General features: G+C 34.3%; 2 protein-coding genes across 3 annotated transcripts; both read right to left on the bottom strand.

Moving 5' to 3' along the window:
* Positions 1-1,033: 1,033 nt before the first annotated feature.
* On the bottom strand, positions 1,034-7,982 carry LOC124971527 (connector enhancer of kinase suppressor of ras 2-like). The gene is made up of 5 exons (XM_047535259.1): positions 7,931-7,982; positions 6,608-6,708; positions 3,799-3,955; positions 3,001-3,462; positions 1,034-1,449 (listed from the first exon to the last, which is right to left on the bottom strand). Exons 1-5 carry the CDS (start codon positions 7,980-7,982, stop codon positions 1,034-1,036), a joined length of 1,188 nt encoding a protein of 395 aa, XP_047391215.1.
* Positions 7,983-13,341: 5,359 nt separating this feature from the next.
* LOC124972030 (ubiquitin-conjugating enzyme E2 D2-like) lies at positions 13,342-20,551 on the bottom strand. Of its 2 annotated transcripts, XM_047536117.1 has the most exons (2): positions 20,528-20,551; positions 13,342-13,758 (listed from the first exon to the last, which is right to left on the bottom strand). In XM_047536117.1, exon 2 carries the CDS (start codon positions 13,696-13,698, stop codon positions 13,342-13,344), a length of 357 nt encoding a protein of 118 aa, XP_047392073.1. In that variant the 5' UTR covers positions 13,699-13,758; positions 20,528-20,551. The 2 variants fall into 2 exon arrangements, with proteins under 2 accessions (XP_047392073.1, XP_047392072.1); XM_047536116.1 differs by lacking the exon at positions 20,528-20,551 and having other exon boundaries at positions 13,342-13,785.
* Between the last annotated feature and the right edge of the window lie 2,906 nt (positions 20,552-23,457).

The following is a 23,457-nucleotide window of genomic DNA, read 5'->3' as shown; positions in this document are numbered from 1 at the left end:
GTTTTCATCTTCTGAAAAGGGCATTCTGTTCAGTAATTTAGTAAAATGTTTCAAAATATTCTCCCTTCTACTCTGCATATTTCAATTCCAGACTAATTTAGTTGGGAATAATAAACAATTTTCAAAGGAAAATATTGTTTCAGCATGCAATATTTTAGGCATCCTGTGGTTCAGTCAGTGTTGTCTTAGCCATACTATTTACATTACAAGCACATAGTCTATTTATAGTTCTACAGTTTGTCTCCTTGTATTTTTAAGGCTTCCCATAAATATTTACAATTTTGTTAGATATATGCCATAAAAATAAATACATATATTTAAATAGTCTTGCCAGTGAACTTTCTTCAGAGGTCCTATCTGGATATTTTTTAGAAGCCTGGTTCCTTAGCTTCAAGTCTATAAATTTTTTGGATATTAAGCTGGGATACTAAGCTGGACACATCCAGATAAATGTTAATTACTATGAGATCTCTTTCATTTGCCCATCAAAATATCAAAGAATAGCTGAAGTTAGTATATATAAGGTGTACAATATTATCTGGACATTAGTTGGTATTTTGTTTAGTGATAGAAGACATTGTATTTCTTTACAAAGTAGAAATTTAAGCTTAAGGAAGTAAGCATAGTACTCCTCCATGATGCATTCCTCCAACCAAACTATGCCACACATAATTGATGATTGCAATACAGAATAAATTAGTAAATTAACTTTAATCTAGTTCCAAAATTCTGATAAAGACTGACGTAATAAGTATATACATATATTCATTTATGTATTCTAATTTTAGATATCCTTTTTGCTATTTTGGTTTGTCAGAGTTGGTACTTCTGTTTTGATGCTAAATATCTTGGTGTGTTTCATTAACTATTAGGACTACTTCATATTGTATTCTTTCTTTTTAAACATTTTTTTAGTTGCCAATGAACCTTTATTTTATTTATTTATATGTGGTGCTGACAATCAAACCTAGTGCCTCACACATGCTAGGCAGGTGCTCTACCCAGAGCTACAAACCCAGCCCTGTGTTCTTTCTTATAATTGGTGTTCACCTATCTTTGAGAGCTCAGTAAGTAGAGAGGATATAGTATGTCTAGAAGTTCCAACATTATGCCTGAGATAGTCAACATTATCCATGGGAACTCCAACACCACTGCCCCAGGGAACTCTACCATTGCCTGAAGGAATTTCAGGATTACACATGAGGACTCCAGCATTGCTCCTGAGAACTTCAGAATTATCAATGGGTACTCCAACATTAACCATGACATTCTTACTGGGAATTCTAACATTGCCCTTGGGAAGTCCAACATTATCTTCTGGAATTCCAATTTTGCTTTTCATTGTAGAAGAATACTCAAAGTTTGGATTGATAGGAGGATGTTCTCCAGAGCCTGACAAAATGTCCTTTTGCCAAGCTTCTTCAATTCTGTTTCTTTCCTTTGAATTTTCTAAAATGCAAAATCAAAAATTGTTTTTAAATGTTGAAGATTGATTTCTCTTTTGAGAAGAAACTGAATTAGGATGACAGATAAATATTTTCATATTTGATGCCAGTACAATCACCTTATGAATTTAAAATCACATGGCAATGTTACCACAGTACATAACATTTTATTTAGGAAAATATTTTGATAAACTGTTTGGGGGGTAAAAGATAAACAGAGAAAAAAATCAATGGCTAGATGAGCTTGCACACTGATTAGAAATTTGGGAGTAGTGGAGAGTAGAGAAATGGGAGAGAGGCTGAGCAACATTATGATAGGATGGGAGCTTGCTGAAGGATGTTAACTAATAAGACATTATAGTGGTAGTTGGTTTAAGGAAATTTAGGAACAAAGATGGTGAGTATGTGATTTTAATTCTTTTGTATCAGAAATTAATACCATCAAGAATTAAGTGGAAACATGAAAACAGAGAACAGGGAGCCAGGAATCATTAGAACTCTTGAGGAGTGTATTCAATGTGAGATTGAGGTTAAGCCAATTTTATGAATGTTTTAGAGAATGATGTAATCCGAGTTGACTTTAGGTTATACTTCAATTTCAATCTCTGTCCTAAATATGGGTAGAAAAAGAAACAATTTTCAGATTGGGCCAAATTATAATTTCTGTACAATGTTTGTCTTAGATTTCAGATTCTTCTATGAAGCCACTTGCAGTGGTTTGGTAGAGCTATTCCTAAGGAAAAATTCTAGTTGATAACAGAATTTTCATTAAGTTATGGGAGCAGGTTTCCAACATGAATTAGAAAGCAAAATTCCTAAAACTATTTATTATCCTCAGTAGCATTTTTGTATATTGCTTAAATAGCTCTAATAATAAAGACAAATATATTACTCTATAGTTACTAGCAAATTTCTAGCTGGACTTGAAAATACATTAAAATTATTTCATTAATATTACCATTAAGCAGGGATTGTCTGTAATTTTAATGCTTCATTCATCAATTCATACTATCTAGTAATTAGAGTGCTCACATACAAGAAGAAATGAAAAAAAAGTTTGGTGTATTTCTTAAACATAAGGGTCATGCCCATTACCATTCATTTTCCAACCTAAGTCCCTATTATTTAGTTCCTGGGTGATGAATGTATAAGGGGGTAAAATTGTTTTTTGTATTCTATGGATTAAAACTATGATTGAGTGAGGACTAGTAATATTCTCAAGAATACCCACTAGGAGAAAGTTATTTTTAAAAGAGAAAATTCATTCCAAATTTCTGAAGTCATAGCAAGTCTGTTTTAAGGTTTTATTTTCCCATGATGATTAAATGGTTCATGATAGAATTTTTCCAACTTAAAGTCAGATTTTAAGCACCAAATATAAGGTATAAAATTGCAGGGTATTCACCATTCTCTCAGAAAAAGCTAATGTTTTGGGAATAGCAAGAAATAGATTTCCAGGTGGTGAATTTGAAAATAAATTTACTGATGAAATCTACTTGTGTGGAAAATCATACATAATTTAAAAACCTAGTTATAGCAAATTCAAAAAGCTTACCTCCTGTGAACAAATTATCACTTGGGAAGAAGAAGTGTTTCTTCTCTGGATTTAATGTTAACTCAGGTGGATTTAGTTTTTCTCTCCTGCTATCACTGTATCGTGGTAAACTGTGACTGCGCTGCCGCTGGAGCTTAGGTCGCTGGGGCAGCAGTGGAAAAGGGCCTTGCAAAGGATGGAGGTAGGGATCCCTGGGTGGGGTGGTTGCTTGATTCTCCTCCTCTGGTGCTAGCTCGAGGTAGCCAATCTCTCTGTCTTCTTCTGTAGGAATAGTTTGGACAATGTGGAGCCCTTCACTGTTAAGTGGTGCTTCTAAGAGCTCTGCCCAGGAACGCCTGAAGATAGATCTTTCTCTAAGAGGATACATGCTTCTTGCTACTTCCAGATCATCACTTCCTGGGGACTCTGCATTTTCAGGAGATTCCAGCCACAGATTTCTTGGGGTTCGTGGGCAACCGTATTCTGAGGATGGTGAACATTTATTTATTAAAGCCTCCAGGTGTATAAGCCCAGTGAATTTCAAAGTTGGAATTTCTGTATCATCTAGTTCCTCCTTTCCAGGCACACCAGCAACAAGTATTGCAGTGCCTTTCCCCCTTTCCAATGGACTGGCAATTCCTGTAACATCTAAGCGTTGAGATTCTGGGACCCCTGGAGATTTAACTGGAATTTTCTCTAGGCGAAGAAGCCCTGAAGTTTTTGGTCTTATAAGGGCAATGCTCTCTACCTCTTTAGTTAGTGGGGGGGTGGCGACCATCACCACTTGACTGATAATCCCCTGGTCCCTCTGATGGATACCTTCTCCGTCGTGTTGACGGGAGGCCATAGTTGGTTTCTGTTGTTTTTTTCTTCTAGCCTTTTCCCGAATTTCCGCATCAATAGGACGAAAATAGATGAATTCATCAGAAACGTTTTGAGTGCGTCTATATTGAAAGTTTGGATTCACAGAAACAATCTGAAAGAAAATTCAATTTCAAAGACACCATTTTTTGCATTATACCAATACATTTAATATCCTTGTCTTAGTTTTGATACATTTTATTTTAGATCTGTAGGTCTAGGATAGCACTAATGTAGACAATATAGACAAAGTTTAATTCCTTCAAGTTAATTGAGAAATATAAGAATCTCCTAGAGTATCCATTTTTTTTCCGGTGCTGGGGATTGAACACAGGGCCTTGTGCTTGCAAGGCAAGCACTCTACCAACTGAGCTATCTCCCCAGCCCTATCCCTTTTTTCTTTAAGAGGTAAATGATATTAGTTTAATGTTTCCAAAGTATATTTTCTATAACCACACCAAAGTCTCCACCCCACCAAATACACATGACCCTATGGCCAATGATTTGGAAAATAACATTTATTATAATTCTCTCTTAAAAGTTTCATAAGATATAGGAGACAATTATAGGCTATGAAAAATCTTTTTATTGCTATGCAGTTACATTAACCATATATTTTATTTGATTCATTCTAATGCTTTGACATCTGGGGCCTTGCTGACCTTGGAGGAACTGACTCTTCCAGGGTTAACTAACATCTAGAGATAATAAACAGCTTGCATGTGAGCACACCTTTCAAATTAAAACCAACCAGTACAGAGTTCATACTTACAAACACTTCACATTCCAGACACCATCTCTTTGTCCTGATAACTCCAGGGTGGGGCCCCAGAAAAACAAAGACAGTACCTGTACCCCAGAACTCAATGAAATTATTCAAACTATCCTGTTTGCCTTGCCTCATATCAGCAATTTTGGTGATTCCCCATGTGCACTTTCATATCTCCTTGGTGGCATGGCATGCTGCCTTCTCTTCGGATGTGTTAGTACAAGAAACTATTTTCAATGGTAGTTATTTCCTGATATATTGCCCTTTTGAAGGCGGTGGAAGGGGGTTAGAGCTCTTTCAAAGATTCATTCCCAGAAAATTATCATTAATTGACATGCCTAGCAATCACTTATCTACTTTTTGTCTCAGTAGATTTACATACACTGGACATTGCATATAAATAGAATTATACAATATATGGCCCTTTTTCATGGTCAAAAAATATTCTAATGTATGAATATGCCTCATTTTGTTTATTGATTAATTAGTTGATGGAAATTTGGGTTGTTTCCACATTTTTACTCTTAGAAGAAGAATGCTGCTTTGAACATTCATGTCTTAAGTCTGTACATGTTTTCATTTCTCTTAGGCATGTACCTCAGTGAAATTACTAGATCTGGTTGTAGCTCTATTTAACCGTTAGAGAACCACCAGACTGTTTCTCAAAGTGGTTGCACCATTTTCTATTCCTGAGATTGTATTTAATCTAGGTCTATTCCAAACATAGTTTAATTCAAATAATTATAAAGGCCATTTTTATTGTATTAGCACCATATTATGGAAGGATTATGAGTGTAATTCTGTTCTAATCAAATAGACAAAGACTTCCCCTTGTCACTGCCAAAATAATAAAAATAGAGGACTAGTAAATAGACACTTTTTTTTCTCCTAAAATGTTTAATGGTAAAATGCAAAAGAGTTGGGAGAGGGTTTCATGGGAACTTACACTCATCTTCCAGTTAACAACACAACATGAAATGAGTAATTATTAGCCTGAAGTATTCAATGTGATGGTGTTGCTTTATTCACTTTTTCTTTGTTTCAGGTTATAAAAGGATCATATGATAAAAGTAATGGGAAAAATTAGTAGACTTTAGAATCAAATGCAAGTAATACAGAGTGGATATTTGGAATTTTACTATACTTTTTTCTAAGCTTTGTATTTATGCCTTTTCAAAATGAGAAGTGAAAAAAAACCTACTCTAAGCTGTAAATAAATTCCTGAGATTTTATAAATTTATCTTAAAATATGATTTGAATAAGAATTTTATTTCTTGAAGTAACATTTCTTCAGTCCAATTTATGTTGATACCATCATTTTTAATGTTCAAAGAAACAAAAATCTATACATGTTAACTACCAACTTGGCATATCAGGTTCAAACATACCAGCTAATAAATAAAGTAAATCAGAGGAACATTATTGTCCTCCTTCTTTTGCTGTTTTTCTCTATGCATTGTACTATTCTATTTTCTAGAAGAGGTATTCATATTTCACACTAAGATTTTTTATACAGGTACTTCATTGTGCTATGAATACATGTTTTATTGGTGAATGCATTTTTTTCTTTTAATACAGGGGATTGAACACAAGGGCACTTAATCACCGAGTCACATCCTCAGTCTATTTTATTTATTTATTTTTTTATTTGAGACTGGGCCTTGATAAGTTGCTTAGGACCTTGCTAAGTTGCTGAGGCTGGCTTTGAACTTGTGATCCTCTTGCCTCAGCCTCCCAAGCTGCTGGGATTACAGGCATGTGCCACCATAACTGACCAAATGCACTTTTATTTTACTTTTAAATTTGTTTTGTAGTTGTAATGGACAGAATACCTTTATTTTGCTTATTTTTATGTGGTTCTAAGGAATGAACCCAGTGTCTCACACATGCTAGGCAAGTTGCTATAGCCCTAGACCTGAATACACTTTTAAACAACAAAAAAATCTGAGTTTTTTGAATGTGGTTACTGCTGAGCAATGTTAAAATGGTAGTACTTACAGTAGTTGCTTCATGGCAGTTATCACACCAAATCACAGGGAAGTCTCTCTTCAAGGCCAAAACACATTTTGCATAAATCATAGCACCTATACGTCTGTATTCTGTAAGGAAAAAATAGGGCTCTGAGTTTGAAAAGTCTATCCAAGTTACCTTGTAGGTTAGCACATTTTCTGATAGTCTTAAATATATGCTAGAGTTTGAACAGTGTGATGGTGACAGATAAAAATAGTAATGTTTTTATTCTTTTCTTCTCTGTGAGCACATAACAGCCTACCTACCTAAGGATGACAGTGGTTGATATTTTGAAATAGTATGGAAATTTTTGTTACATAGAGTACTAATGATGTATCCAGGATTTTGTTAAATAACCATATACAGATACTTCTTTTTGAGGCATTTAATAAACTACTCATTTTAAGATAACTGAAATTGAGCTCAACTATGGAAACAGTGGTTAAGGTAGTACGCACAGACAGAGCATTCCCACTCTTCATTGCTGTCTATGTGTATAAATCTGTGCATTGGTGGAGTATTTCACTGAGTAATTGGTTATCTGGAATAGCTCCTTTTAATTAATTAATTTACTTACTATTTGTTCTTTTTAGATAAATAGCTCCTTTCAGATAATTTTTCTTGTTAATTTATTCATATTCTGTAACTCTTTTAACTGTGCAATAAAGTTTTATGACTTTTGATCACTAATTATTGGTATTTGGTAATTCATTTATGCTTGCTTTTAGATGAATATTAAAATTAGTAAAAATGTGTGTGTAATGCTACTGTATAAGCCTTGTTCCCTTTGTTTTTCCTTTACTATCCACATTAGCTTACATAAAAGATTTTTAAAAATTACTGACAATAATGAATACTTGAAATGGAGAATGTTTTAAATAATACTGTGTATTTGATCTCAAAATTACTCTATACTTGATTCTTCTATCAGTGGAAGTGATCAAGTGATATTTATTGTTTTACAAAGGTAAACAGTAATACTAAGGACTACATAAATTTGGTTAATCTAATCCTGATTTTTATCCTTTGAGAATTTTTTCATCTGGAATTTAGAAAATATTTGTATGCATAATTGCACAAGTGCACAGGGATACATGTTGCACTATATTTATGATGGTGAAATCTCTGGTGAATAGGCTAGATAGTTTGTACTTTTAATTATATGGTGAGAGAGTCAAGAAGTAAAGTAAGTGAGAAGCATATAAAAAGGAACAATACCTATGGAAAAATGTCTTACCAATGAGTTTAGTTTTAAATCATGTTTTTGCATTTTCTAAACTGTGCAAATCATTGGAACTTTGAAGTCCTTACCTGCATTAGCAGCTGCATCTCCAAAGGAGGAACCATATGCTAACTGTAACATTTGACTAACCCAACTGAAACAAATCCAAAGGAGAAAAAAAAGGAAATAGTTACTAATAAGTCAATCAATATTGAGTGATTGTGATGTGCATGAATCTTTCTCAGTTAATGTATAAATCATAAGAGGTAGGAACTATTATTATTCCCATTTAACAGATGAGAAATCTGAGGATCAGAGAGGTTAAGTAATATGCCTGAGTTCAAACAGTTACTAAGTGGTAATGCTCATAATCTGGGCAGTGTATATCCAGAACCTACAATCTTTAACTCTACAATATACAATTTCTAAATATCATTAGAGGTACATTAAAATTCAAAGGGATAAAGCATTAGCATCAAATGCCAAAGAGTTCTGTAGACATTAATTTTCCTTAGGGTGAAATTTTAAATTAATAATAGAGTAATAACCAGAATGAAAAAAAAACAAATTTCATGATTTGAGGCCTCTAAAAATTATATAAGAACCTTCTCTAAAAATGATATCAAAGAAAGCTACATCATTGGTGGTTGGATACTTTCTAAGCTCTCCATGTCACCAATATTAGAAAGCTAAATACTATAGTCACATTCAGAGGTAAACCAATCTGGATTTCAGCTGATTTCTCAACCCTAAAATTAGGAGGTCTTTGAATAATATATACTAAGAGCTGAGAGAAAATGGATGCCAACAAAGAATATTACACCCAGCAAAATTAAGCTTCAGATTTGATGATGAAACTTTTCAAGATAAATAAATTTAAAAGAATTCACAACTAGAAAACCTGCACTATAAAACATACTCATAATATGTTTCATGAAGAATAAATAAAAAATAAAATTGAGGACTGGGTTTTAGCTCAGTGGTTGAGCATTTGCCTTGAATGTGTGAGGCATTGGGTTTGATACTCAGCACCACAAGGAAATAATTAAATAAAATAAAGGTACTGTGTCCATGTACAACAAAAATTATTACAAAAATAAAAATTAAATTTAAAACCAGCAAAGGGAGGGACTACACTAGAAGAATGGTCAATCAAAGGAGAAACTAATACAAATTAAAAAAAATAAATCAAAATGATAAGGAATAAAAATATTTTTCAATAATAATATTGAATGTAAATGATTTAATCTCATCCATTAAAAGGGATAGCCTGGCAGATTGAATTAAAAACAAGAGCCAACAATATGCTCTCTGCAAAAGACTCACCTCATAGGCAAAGACATTCATAGACTGAAGGCAAATGGATGAGAGAAAACATATAATTCACATGGATTTCTTAAGCAAGCAGGGGTTTCTATCTTCATATCAGATAAAGTAGACTTCAAGCCAAAGTTAATCAGAAGGGACAAGAAGAACATTTCATACTGCTTAATAATTATACAACCACAAGAAATAACAATGATAAATACTTATGCCCCAAACAATGGAACATCTATGTATATCAAACCAACCCTTCTCAATATCAAGAATCAAATAGACCACAACACAATAATAAGGGGTGACTTTAACATATCTCTCTCATCACTGGATAGATCTAACCAAAAATCTAAACAAATAAACTTATAGAACTAAAAAATACAATCAATAGTTTAGACTTAATAGTCATATATACAATATTTCGCCCATCAGTGACTGAATACACTTTCTTCTCAACAGCACATGGATCATTTTCTAAAATAGACCATATCCTAGGCCACAATGCAACTCCCAACAAATACAAAAACCATAGAGATAATACCTTGCATTCTATCATTTCATAATGGAATGAAATTAGAAATCAATTATAAAATATAAATAGAAGCTACTCCAAAACCTGGAGACCAAATAATACACTATTGAAAGATAAATGGATACCAGAAGAAATTAAGGATGAAATTTAAAAAAATAATTAGAAGTAAATGAGAACAGCAACACAACATATTCAAATCCCTGGGACACCATGAAGGCAGTTCTAGGAGGAAAGTTCATAGGATTGAGCATATTCATTTAAGGAATAGAAAATCACCAAATAAATAGTTTAACATTACATCTCAGGGCCCTAGAACAGGAAGAACAAATCAACCAAAAAGCAGTAAAAGACAGGAAATATTTAAAATCCGAGTTAAAATCAATGAAACTGAAACAAAAAAATTAAAAATCAACAAAACAAAAAGTTGGTCTTTGAAAAAATAAAATTTATTAAACCCTTAGCCAAGTTAACCAACAGAAAGAGGGAAAATAATTTTTTCAATTGCTAAAATTCATGATGAAAAAGGAAATATCACCAGGGACACTACTGAAATTCAGAGAATAATCAGCAACCATCTGTTTATAGCACAATTTTCAAGATGAAGCACTGACCTGATGATGTCTACAGAGGCAAAATTCAGTCATAATTTCCTATTCCCAAAACATATAAATAATGACATTAAAAATAATGCCAAGCACTTAGTAAACTGAAAATACTAATTTTACACTGGACTCTTTGTTTTAGAAAGAATTTAGTAGTTTTTACTAGGAAAAAGCTATGCCTTTTGATGCTTAGGATTGAATCCTTTCCCCACAGGAGTTCAGTTTATTCTGCTTCTGAAAATACTGACAAAAGAATAAGATCATTCCCTCCTCTCCTAATCCAAATAAAATTTTTAACATTTCATTTTTTATTTTACTGAAATTTAGAAACTGGTGGGTGAAGATTAACAGATCAAGATTGTAGTGAACAGTGTGAATAAAATAGAACATTACATATTCTAATAAGAAAGTGTTACCATACTGATATTGTCATTTTGATATTCTCAACATGTCCTGCTTAGATGGCACTGTTTAGCCTCAAATATTTACTATTATGTGGGTATATTTTTTGTATTAAAAATACTGCATTTGAATAAAAATAACAGAAAATATAATTAGTAACTATGATTGAATTATAACAGGAAAAATCATAATACTATGAGATAATTTTATTCTAAAAATTCTGGTTATTATTATTGATGATCTATATTGATAACTTAAAGATACATATTGTAACTTTACAACACAAATTTCTGTTAGGCTCTTGGGAAGACTATAATCCTAAATTCTGTATTAGAGTTACTTAATTGCCCATGTTTTAACTGCCTTGACATATTAAACAAATTCTTGGTGTGGTTAATATATTAATGATATTTAGTGACATGGGTAGATATTTTATTCACTTAGAGTTTTTGCATATAATGTAAATATTTTGTTAATATTCTCTTAGAGGCATGAAAAAACTAAAGAACAAAGATTACAGAGCAATTACTTGCAAACTAAGCAAAAAATAAAGTTTTTAGTAAGAACTGTATGAAGACAGAATTCTCTTTCCTTCTCTCAATTTCAAGTGTTCCATAGCCACTTGTGCCTAGTGGTTACTGCATTGGATAATGTATATATAGAATATTTCCAACATTTCAGAATGTTCTATTAGACATTCTTTAATGTTTCTTTAATGTGTAGGAAAAAGAGAAATTTTATGTTTTAGGTGTTATCTTTGACATAGAATTCAATTTTTCACATATATTTAATTGTTGGTTTAATGAATATTTTAAAAATCTGAAATAATTGATTTTTGCAAATCTTTTGAAAACTATAACCCCTTCACTGTCCCTTGAAAATAATACATTATAGATAAGATACTAAATTTAAATTTACATTTTCAAAATAAATTTTAAAGAGAAAAATCTTATTTAGAAGTTAAAATTTTTCTCAAGTGAGAAATTAATGTCATTTTCACAGGATGGTATATCAGAAATTAGTTTTTCTCTTTTTTCTTTGTGCTCCAGCTATAAGAAAATTTGGTATTTATTGAAAATATAATGTCAATAGCATTGTCATCATCCATGTGAATTATTTTTAAATGTTCATGAAAGCAGTAAGAAACTACACATATATTTTCCCTGATGAGCAAGGATTGTTGTCCTCTTTTTCTCAAGATGTTATAAACTTTCTTTTAGAAACTTAAAGCTTTGAAAATTACTATTCTTCAAACTATCAGAGTGCAATTTTCCATATTTCTGTACACATTATGACAACATTTATCTTGGACTAGCAAGATTTTTTAAATATAAATAGTGTACATTTTCTTACAGATGTACTTACTGATCTTTATTTAATAACTGATTTTCCTTTTCAGAATATTAAAAACTGAAAAGATATAAAATTGTGCTACAGTGGGTAAAAAAGGATTATTAAAATTTTAGTACCATGTTGAATATATTTTTTTTCTTCTTTAAACTGCTTTATTGAGGAATATTTGTACAGCAGACAGCCTGAGAAGATAGAGAGCCCTCCAGGACAGAGTTGATTTGTTTTCGGATCAGGTTAATAAGAACATCTCTCTCTGGCCAAAGATGGGGCAGGTTTTCTAGCATGCTCCTTCAAAGACTGGGGCTGCTCAGCTGTGACAGAAACCCTCTGTGTGTGCAGCAGCCACCTGGTCTGATACACATCTCCCCCTTGGGATTTGTGGGGTAAGGGGAACCTACATCAGTGAAGCTCATGCTGCCTCCTTGCTGTGCCAGGATTAATAAAGGCCTTTGTCTCCAACCCAGGAGTCTCTGTCATTCTTCCAGCCTCCACCTAAATGCTGACAGGTTAACTCGAAGGCTTGCAAGCTGTGTAAAATCTCAGAATGTACGTGGTTCTTGTGAAAACAAGACAAATTGGAGCCCAGTAGGTATGTCCAGAGAAGTCATATATAATCCAGAGGATGGGAAAAAGGCAGAGTGGGTAAAATTGTGGGAATAGAAGAAGTGGGAGGTAGAAAACTGGGATCGAAACATTTATTTGTAGCAACTATTAAGTCATCCGGTTTTCCGTCAGTTAAGTCTGTACCTCAAAATAAAGGCTGTGGGTTAATATTAATCTTGACCAAAACCAAAATACCTAAAGGCCTAAGTTCTTCAGAATGAAATGGATGCCTAGTTTTGTAATTTTCACTCAATTTCCTAGCTGTCAGTTCTAGACTCCACAGTTTTCCCACTGCTAGGCTGAGGTGGAATTGCTCTCCTCATCCCTAAGCCACAACCCTCTTGATCTTTTTTCAATCCTAAACCATTAAAAAAGTCTTCAGTCAAAACTAAATTGAAACTGGCTTTATATTCTTTCACCTCCACCCTCCTACTCCCCAACTTCCAAGAACTTAGCACTTCCCCCTCCCTTCTCCCCAGCCCTTTCCCACAGTCCTCCCCTTCCAGCTCCTCCCCTCTCTACCCAATTCCCTTCCCTTGCGCCCAGATGTGAAAATTTTACAATGAATGCCCAGAAGGATGGGGGAGACCTCACTTCATAGAAAGTAATCAAAGGACCACCAATTAATTGAATTGTCAATTTTGGATTTATTATTATGGCGATGGCGGAGCATTGGCATTATATTTGGAAATCACATGGCATATTTTTCGGTCCACTCTCGAGCGACTCTGTCATACTTTCTCCTGTCCTTTAGATAGATCTTAGCAATTTCAGGAACCAAAGGATCATCCGGGTTTGGGTCGCACAACATAGAGCAGATAGACAACAGCACTTTAGAAATTGTCAGCGCTGGCGACCACTCGGATCTAAGGATGTCTAGACAGATGCTCCCGCTTCTGTTGATATTCGGATGGTAAATTCGAGTGATGAACGTGATCTTGGGTGGTTTGAAGGGATAATCAGATGGAAACTGTATGGACAGAAAAAAGACCCCTCCCTGGTAGGGACTGTCGTTGGGCCCCATGATGGCAGCTTGCCAACGGAACATATCGTTCCCCACCGGCCCTGCAGAGCACTGGGCTGGGGGGTCTCGAGCCAGGTCTAGGAGCTCCTTGTGAATGCGCTTCAGAGCCATCGCGGGGTGGTCACTGCTTGGCACAGGGACTGGCGCTTGTGGAGGAAGTCGGCGATCGCGACCGAGGGGTGTAGGGTTCGGCGGGGCGGACGGCAGCACTGGGGTGCTGGTGCTGGTCGCGGGGTCTGAGTGGCGCCGGTCAGGAGCCAAGAGGCTGCCGAGACCCGGAGGGAAAGGGGCGCGCCCCTGCACCTGAGGTTCTGCAGAACACCTGTGGTTCAGGGCCGCTGTCGACGTGCCTTCTGGAGCTAAAAATTCCGCTGCAGGGAGGCCGCGCCTCCTTAGGACGCTGCTGCCCAGAGAGGCCCCCGCTCCTGTCCAGGGCAGCCCGCTGCTGCCGCTGGCCCCTGACGCCCACATCCGGGCCCTGGCAACAGGAGGGGATCTGCTCTGTGAGGTCACAGAGGCCGCCCTGACGGAGCCGCGCTGCGTCGCCGCCCGAGCGCCCCGAGGAGTCCCGAGGGGCGGGGGCGGAGCGCGGAAGGAGGGGGTCTGGGGGTGGGGTGGGGGGGGGGGGGGGGCGGGGGCGGTGCGGGGGAGGTGGGGGCGGGGGCGGTGCGGGGCTCCCCGCGCTCCGCTGCCTGGCACGCTCTCCGAGTGGCGGGGAGGGTCACTACGCGCCGCCCTCCGCCCAGTTACTGGGATGGTCGGACAGTTGGACGAAGGCCCCCTTCCTCTCCCTTGGCTCACCTGCCTGGAACGCAGGTGCTACTGCTTTGACTTGATCCTGATCTCTCTCTCTCTCTGTCCATCTTTGAGAGTAAGGTACCCAGGCTGTGGACTGGACTTACGTGTGTATTTCCTAACAGGGACAGCCTCTTGTACACACAACCTCAGCATTTGTAAGTTCGGGATAATACATTTTACAGTAACTTTTGATAATGTTTTGGTGAATTTATTTTTATGAAGATTTAAAGCCTTCAAATTTTCGATTTGGAGTTGAAATAAATTTAATGTTTGAAGAACTATTGACAGAACAGGTTGTGAGGGAGGAAGAAAGGAAGGAAAATAAAACAGTAGATCATCTGGTATATATGTGCACTGTAGTTATTGTTCTTCACGAATGCAGTCATTTGGGGAGGGATGATAGTTCTAACAGTAACGTGACTGCAGAACAGAATCTTTTCAATTCTTGATAGTCTCCTATACATATATTGATTTTACGTATAGAAATGTAAAGCCAGATAAGTACTATCAAAATAAGTTAGTCTGTTTGCCATGTCAATTCCTTTCCATAATTAATAAACAGTTCTTAAATTTTGCTAAGAAAATAGATTACAGTTGCACTTGTGCTGAATATTCAGTTATGAAAATTTCCTGCTGCAAAATTAATATACCTATTCAACCAACATAGGAAGGCAAGATAAGAATTACTTGACAATACAAGGGTAAGAATGTAGACGTCTGACTCGATTTTTAAATAATGCTGGGGAGATAGCTCAGTCGGTAGAGTGCTTGCCTTGCAAGCCCAAAGCCCTGGGTTTGATCCCCAACACCACAAAATAAATAAATAAATAAAAATAAAAAATAATGCTATAAAATGTCTAACTCATTGAAAGGAACTCTCAGAGACTTCTGGTGTTATATGGTACCAAAGAACATTTTTTCCCCATTTTTAATCAGCAATAAAATTTTTAGCAATTGTACTTTTAATTCGATGTACTATTTCAGTGTTCCATTTGTTGTTATTTACTTATTTTTTAAATTGGTGTATTATAGTTATACATAATACTGGAATTCATTGAGATATGTTCATACATGTATATGAGATAGTTTGGTTAGTTACATTCTGCTGTTCCTTCCCTTTCCCATTCCTCCTTCCTTCCCCTGGTTTACCTTCCTCTACTTCACAAGAAGAGAATTTTTTTGTTGTTGTTGTTGTTCTGAAGGAATAAACTATTCATGTCACTGTGCTGAATATCAAATTTAAAAATGTACATTTAAAATAACATTTTGTAAATACATTCAAAAAGAAAATCAAGGCTACTCCCTTGTGTAGAAATCATATGTAAAATTGCAAACTTCTGAGATAAGAGTTCAAAGGTATCTTTTTCCACAGGAATGAGATTTGAAAATTATTTTGCAGTATGGGATGTGATTAATGCCAAATTTTTTATTGGACTGGGCATCAGGATCATGTAATCTTGTGTGAGTTCTCTAAAGGAAAAGAAAATGTGACCATGATCCTCATATGCTTTCTGTGCAATATACCTTTTTACATTCAATTTCATCCCCAGTGTGGCTGTCTTCATTTAGTATGTAATCATTTATCACCCGAATATGATTTTATGCACACATGCATAGTTATGTTTTTGAGACAGAGTCTCCATATATTATATGTTGCCCAAGTCCATCCTAGCCTGGAACTCTTAATTTCTCTACCTTAGTCTCTCTAGTAGCTGGAGCTGCACACATGTGCTATTATGCCTGACCACAAAAATGTATGTTTAATGAGTGTTTATACTGCCAGTCTTCCAACTCTCAAATCCATCTTAAATACTGCCATGTAGAATAATCTTCCCAAAACATAAATCATTTCCTATCATTGTGTGTGTGTGTTTCAATAGTTCTCCATCACCTTCAGGATGAATTCTTAACTTCAAAGCTGTCCTGCTAATTCCTCCCCAGGGAAAATTAAACATTTTTCTGCTACACAAAAACTTTTTTTGTTCTTCTAATACAGCATATATTATACTACACTGTCATTGTCTAAATGTTCACCCTCTTAACCAATCTCATAGATCTCTGATAATAGGATTGGCCTGGATATTTTTTGTCCTCTTATTGCCTAGTGTATACTAGGTACTCAATATTTTCTGGAGGAATGCATGCATTCATTAAAAGTTAAATGATATAATTTAGGCAGGGATTGATATAAAATGTTATAATTTCCATTTCTCTACATAACCTACAATTTAGGTCATAAACAATATAGGTTATGAGATATTATACCACAACAAAAACAAAAAGCAATATATTGGGTTTCTATTGCATTATTCTTCATTTGACAAGCCCTCAATGACAGTTCAAAGCCACTTTCCCTTTTATATGACATAATGGAATTCTTCTCTTAGAGTTTAGTCATAAGGGCATACTGCTTTCTTCAGATACAGTCACTATTACACTTTCATTATAGATAATGAGCTTTCAAAATTTTAGGAATAAAAATGATACAAGCATCCTTTCAATGTGGCATGTTATTGAAACACATATTTAATTCCACAAAGAGACAGCCTTATTTCATTACCCAAAGAAAATTCTGTTAAGGCAATGCTTGCTTTCATACTATCTCCAGAGTTCATTACTAATCAAAGGTCACTCATAATACTAGCATTCAGCTTAAAATGTATGGGTTAGAATAGGTTAATATCTATCAACTGTTTTTCATCTTCCATCACTGTGTCTAGCCAAAGTGTTCCATTTAGTTATTAGAGAAAAATCACAGCTCAGTAACTGATCATTTAATCTCCCATGACCCTGGGAGAAGTTGATATAATTAATGAATTTTGATTTTTTTAAATCAGGAAAGTTATAAAAAATCAATATCTAAAAGTTTAATAAGGTTAAACTTTAAGGTTAAAGTTTAATAAGGTTGTGTCTAAAGTGTTTCTCAAACTTGAGCTTTCATCAGGATCATCTGGAGGGCTTTTTAAAAAACAGAGTGTGCCCAAACTTTAAAACTCAAAATCAACTGTCACTCCAGAATTTGTATTTATAACAAATTCCAGGTGATGCTGATGATCCTGGCCTGTGAGTAGTACTTTGAGAACTATTGGTTTAAAGCAAAGGAATGTAATTGGCAGCTTATGTCAGAGAATTTGGGCTTAAGGATCCTCAAACATTCATCCACATGCTATGGTTAATGATCTTATGTTACTGATGTGTCAGTCAAGTCTAATTTTCAGTTAATGCCGTCAGCATGTGCTCAAGAGGATCCTAGGTAACAGGGGCCATACAAATGAAGGTGACTTGATTTTCTTTTTTTTTTTTAATGTCTGTATGTTTTTGTTGGAAATACCATACTAATCATGCCAATTGAACAATCAGTTGACAATGTAAGATATTGTATTGTTGAGTGTTAGTGTTGTCATTCAAGAAAAAAAATATGCTACAAGATAGGATGCTAGATTTAGTTAGGCTTGCGTTCATGGTTTCTTCAGGAATTAGATCGTAAATAGGTCATAAAGGTTAGTTAGATATTTTGGATAGGTCCAATGAGAGAGTAGATTCTGAGCTGATCCAACAAGGGAAAAGGTGCTCCAATAAAAATTATAAAGAATCACAAGACAGAAGAATTACTTAAGGAATATCAGAGAGGCTAGTGGTAGGAATTGTTAGATAAGAAAAAGAAACTCTAAATTATTCAGAAGTTTGAAATACTGTTGATTTGAAACTTTCCAGAAAAAAAATAGGACCATTGTTCAGTCTATTTTTAATCCATTTAGAAAAATAGATTTATAGAGGTATAACTGACATACTATCAACTGTATGTTTTAAGTGCACAATTTGACATGTATACAACTGTGAAACTATCACAACAATCAAGACAATGCACATATTCATCTTCCCCACAAATTTTGTGTCCCTTCATAAACTCTCCTTTACCCACCCCATAACATATAACCACCAAGTCACCTTTTGTCAAAGTCTGAGTTTTATATAATATATATAAAGTCATGCAGTATGTGTTTCCTAGTTGGTTTATTTCACTTAGTGAAATTATTTTGAGATTTGTCCATATTGTTGCCTGCATCATCAGTTGAAGTGTTCTTATGGGTGAGTCATATTCCACTATGTGTATGTACACCAGTTTGTTCATCCACTTACCTATTGGTGGTCATTTAATTGCTTTCAATTTTGGGCCACTATGAATAAAGCTGCTATGAACATTTGTGTACAAGTCTTTCTGTAACCATATGCTTTTATTGCTTTTGGATGAATATCTAGGACTGTAATGGCTGGAATATGTGTTAAGTGTATGTTTAACTTTATAAGTAACTGCTCAACTGGATTTCAAAATGATTGTAGCATTTTCATTCCAAACAGTGATGTATGAATGTTCTTCACTCTGTATTTTCAATAGCACATGGTATTGTTAGTATTTTGTGTCTTAGACATTCTAATAAGTGTCAAGTGGTATCATTGTGATACTGTGATTGAATAATGTTGACTATTATTTCATGTGTTTATTTATCATCTGTATATCTTATGAAATAAGGTGTCTGTTCAAATATTTTGCCCATTTTATTTGGGTATTTTGTTTTCAGTTATCGAATATTGATAGTTCTGTATATATTCTGGTTATGAGTACATTATCAAATATATGACTTACATATATTTTCTCCTTCTGACTATGGCTTGTTTTTTAATTTTCTTAACATTAGCAAAGATCATATTTTTATTTAGATAAAGTCCAATTTTTAATATTTTCATTTGTGGATTATAATTTTGGTATTTTATATATTAAACCTTTGCTTCAACCAAGTCAACAAAGAATTTATCCTATATATTTTTCTAAGAGCTTTATACTTTTAAGTTTTAGATTTTTGTCTGTGATTCATTTTAGTTAATATTTTTATATGCCCTGAGTTGTAGATTAAAGCTCTTTTTTTTAATATGGATATTCATTTTTTCAACATAATTAAAATGTCTATCCTTTTGGTGCTGAGTTGATTTTGTACTTTTATTGAGTATCAATTGTCCATATATGTATTGTCTATTTCTGGACTTTCCCTTGTGCTGTATTGATCTATTTGTCTATCATTATTCCAGGATTACACTGTATTTATTTTTGCAGCTTTATATTAAATTTTGAAATCAGCTTGTGGTAGATATCCAAATTTCTTCTGTTTAAATAATTGTTTTGGCTATTTTACGTTCTTTGTGGTTTCATATGGATTTTAGAATCAGCTTTCTAATGTCTTTTAAAAAGGCTGCTGAAATTCTGACTGAAATTGCAATGAAATCTATAGATTAATTTGTGGGGGAATGCTATGGTAATGATATTTAAACTTTTGACTTACAAACATAATGAATTTTCAGTTTATTTAAGTTTACTTTCAGTTTCTTCAGGAATATTTTGCATTTCTCAACGTAGAGATATTATACATTATTTTTTATAATTTCTGAGCATTTTATATACTTTGACCTTTTAAATTATATTTTAAAATATAAAAACTGACTTTTTGATGCTGATATATGGAAATAGAAATGAATTTTGTATATGGATTTTGAATCTTGCAACTTTACTAAACTCACTGATTATAAGTAGTTTTCATGAAAATTCAAATATAGAATTCTTTTTGCTCCTCAAACTCAATGATTTCAATTAACATGTCTTCAACTGAGTGATTCTTTCTTTTGCTTGAGCAAGTCTGCTGCTGAATACCTCTAATAAATTTTTCACTTCACTTTTGTATTTCTAAGTTCAAGAATTTCTGCTTGGTTCTTTTTTATAGTTTTTATCTTTTTCATGATATTCTCATTTTTCTGTGCATAATAATTCTCCATATTTCCTTTAGTTGTTTGTGTTATTTTCAAAAACTTATTTAGCACCTTTATAAACTTATTTAAAATTTCTTGTCAGGCAGCACCTAGATATATTTTTTTAGGGTTGATTTTCAGAGTTTTTTTTATTCTTTCATGGGGCCATGTTTTCTTACTTCTTTGTAGGCCTTGTAATTGTTTTTTGAGATTTGGGAATTTGACAAAACAACCACCTCAGTCTTTACACATGATGAACTTCATGTAGGGGAAAACCTTCAATGATCAGGTCAACTAGATTCTAGGGCCTGTTATTCTTTGTCTGTGTGTTTTTTAGACTTGTTCATATACTTTTAGCCATCTCAAATCCCCTAAGAAGTTTTTTCTTCTATCTTCTTTAGACGTCTATAACCTCTTTTCCCACCTCCTTCTGCCTGTGGAATTTTAGCTTTAATGTGTTGCCATAATTGCATCTGTTTCAGCAGCTTCATAACAAGCAACCAGTTCAATCAATGCTCTCGGCTAGGCAAGTCAGTACTTCAGCAGCCCCCCAAATAACCAGAATGTTGGAAACTCGATCTAATATTTTTTTCCAACCAGAGGTGGATTGTGTGAGAAGTCTGCTCACAGTAGGTTTTCCACAATAGATTGGAAGCTAGAGGGGCACAAAGGGGCTTACACAATGCCATGGACATTTCAGCTTTTTTCACTGAGATTTCTTTTGGGTTTATATTAATCTAGATGCTATAACTCCTGAATGGATCTGTAGAATTCTCACAAAGTTAATCTGGTACATATATTACTTAATGTCTCTGTGGCAGAGTGAGGACCTAAAGTTTCCTTGTTCACCACCTTGTTGACATCACTTTCACTGATTGCTTTGTGAATATAAATACAACCTTACATTCCTGGGATAAATCCCACTTGGTCCTGATATATAATATATTTTATATCTTGCAAAATTCAATTTGATAGAATTTTTGTTAAGAATTTTGACACCTATATTCATGAGGGATATTTGTCTGTTGTTTTAGTTTTAATTTTCTTATAATGTCTTTTTCTGATTTTGTTATGAAGGCCATGTTGGCCTCATAATATCTTCTAGGACAGTTCCATAGAGTGAATATTTTTTGTTTAATGGGTAGAAATTACTAGAGAATCTGTCAACCTAGAGTTTGGTGGCCAGGTTTTTACAAATTTAGGTTCTTTAACAGAGGTAGGGTTATTTAAGCTTTCTGTTTCTTCTTGCATAAACTTTAAGAATATTCCATTATGAAGCTTTAATATTTTTAGAATACATATTGATTTTATTTCCTGATATTGGTAATTTGTGTCTTCCCTTTTTTCCCCCCAATCATTAAAGGTAGAGGTTGTTCAATTATATTAATCTTCTCAAAGAACAAGGTTTTGGTTCCATTAATTTTTCTATATGTAATTTTTCTATTTTGATTTTTCCCTTTTTATGTTATTTCCTCACTCATGCTTAATTTTCTCATTTTCTCAACTTTTTAATTTATATTTTAATTGTTGAGACCAAGATTATCAACTTAAAACCTTTCTTATTTTCTAATAGTAATTTAGTACTGAGAATTAAACCCAGGGGCATCTACCACTGAACTACATCCTCGGCTCTTTTTGTTTAGAAGCAGGGCCTTGCTAAGTTGGCGAGGTTCTCACTAATTTGTTGAGGGTGATCTTGAACTTGTGATCATTCTGACTCCGCCTTCTAAATCACTGGAATTACAGACATGCACCGCTGAGACAAGGAGATAGCTCTCCCATAGGTGGCCAGGATAAGGGCCTTGGGAAGGAAAGGAGGTAAGGGCGACTTGCCAACCTTAAAAGAAACATCAGGTCTGAAGGACATCCTGTGACTTGTCATGCCCTGTCAACTTTAAACTTTATGACTTCTGAGTTAGAATATCTGTTTCTATTCCTCACAGCTTCAACCACACCAACCTTCTTTAGTTACCCTTGCCCTTAACCCTAGCAATAGGCAATGGCCAAGTAAACCCCAGTCTGCAGTGCTTCCTCATCCCTGCTAGCAGATGTGTCAGAACACAAGGTTGGACCCTCTCCTCTTAATTTTGTAAATAAAGGAATTTGCAAGACAAAGAACCCACTCATTCATGCTTTGTATTTATACCACCATGATTAGCCTAAGTATTTCTTTAACGGTTTCTCATACATTTTGATATGTACTGTTTTTATTTTGTTCAGTCCAAAATACATCTAATTTTCATTTTGCTTTCTTCATTGGACTATGTGTTATTTAGAGGTGAGTTAATTTGTTTTTGAATATTTGAAGGTTTTTCAGATATCTTTCCTTTATTGTTTCTAATTTAGTTGCATTGTGCCCAGAGAAAATGATTGTATGACCTAATATTAAGAATATTTTTTACACTCAGTGGTAGAAATTGTATAATTTGAATGTGAGAAGCAAATTATAACATGGAATAATTATTATAATCTTCCCTACAGAGAAGCAAAGAGTAATGTGACAAGCTTAATACATCAGTATAAATTTCTAAATCAAGGCAAACAACCAAGACTATGTCTATAGGTTCTAATAATGCTTCCATTTTGATTGCACTGATGTTCAGATAAGTTAAGAACTGGTTCATCTGAATGTTTTTTTGTTTACTTAATTAATTCCTAGATGGTTTTATGTCAACAGACTATGTCAAAGAAGTTGGATAACATATTGGTAGAGACTAATAAAATATTTTTGGTTCTAAGACAGATTTCTAGTGTATGAAAGGTTTAATTCTATTATAAAACATAACTTCTATTAATTTTCCTTCATGTTTTTCTTTAGATGAATATCTGCAGTATTTATTCTGTGATTTTTATCTTGAGCCACTCTCCTTGATTTTAGTCTTCTGTTTTATATTGTAATTAATAGATAAAGCAAATACATTCATTTTTTCTAAGTTACTTAGTCTTATCTGCTTTTCCCCTTTGTCAGGTATTCATCATCCTGTGTTAATAACCAAAAGATTAAGAAGATTCAATAATCTTCTACTTAATTTTACAAGCACATAGAAAGATTTTATGAATTGTTTTAGTTTATCCCGCTAATCAAATAAGCTTTAGTTACAGTATAAGTAGCTTGTAGCTATGGCTATCAACCTTTACATTTTGTTTTACTGAGAAGTAAATGATGATTGACTTGCCAAACAGAAACAA

This window comes from Sciurus carolinensis, chromosome X, assembly GCF_902686445.1.
Source record: "Sciurus carolinensis chromosome X, mSciCar1.2, whole genome shotgun sequence".
NCBI classification, from domain to species: Eukaryota; Metazoa; Chordata; class Mammalia; order Rodentia; family Sciuridae; genus Sciurus; species Sciurus carolinensis.
Note: the sequence above shows the minus strand (reverse complement) of the source record. Positions and strands in the feature narration are given on the sequence as shown.

Coding starts and splice junctions, on each gene's coding strand:
- LOC124972030 (XM_047536116.1), bottom strand. CDS start 13,785: ATGGCTCTGAAGCGCATTCACAAGGAGCTCCTAGACCTGGCTCGAGAC.
- LOC124971527 (XM_047535259.1), bottom strand. CDS start 7,982: ATGTTACAGTTAGCATATGGTTCCTCCTTTGGAGATGCAGCTGCTAAT. Junction 6,709..7,930: donor AGATGCAGCTGCTAATGCAG/GTAAGGACTTCA, acceptor TTTTCCTTACAG/AATACAGACGTATAGGTGCT. Junction 3,956..6,607: donor ACTGCCATGAAGCAACTACT/GTAAGTACTACC, acceptor ATTTTCTTTCAG/ATTGTTTCTGTGAATCCAAA.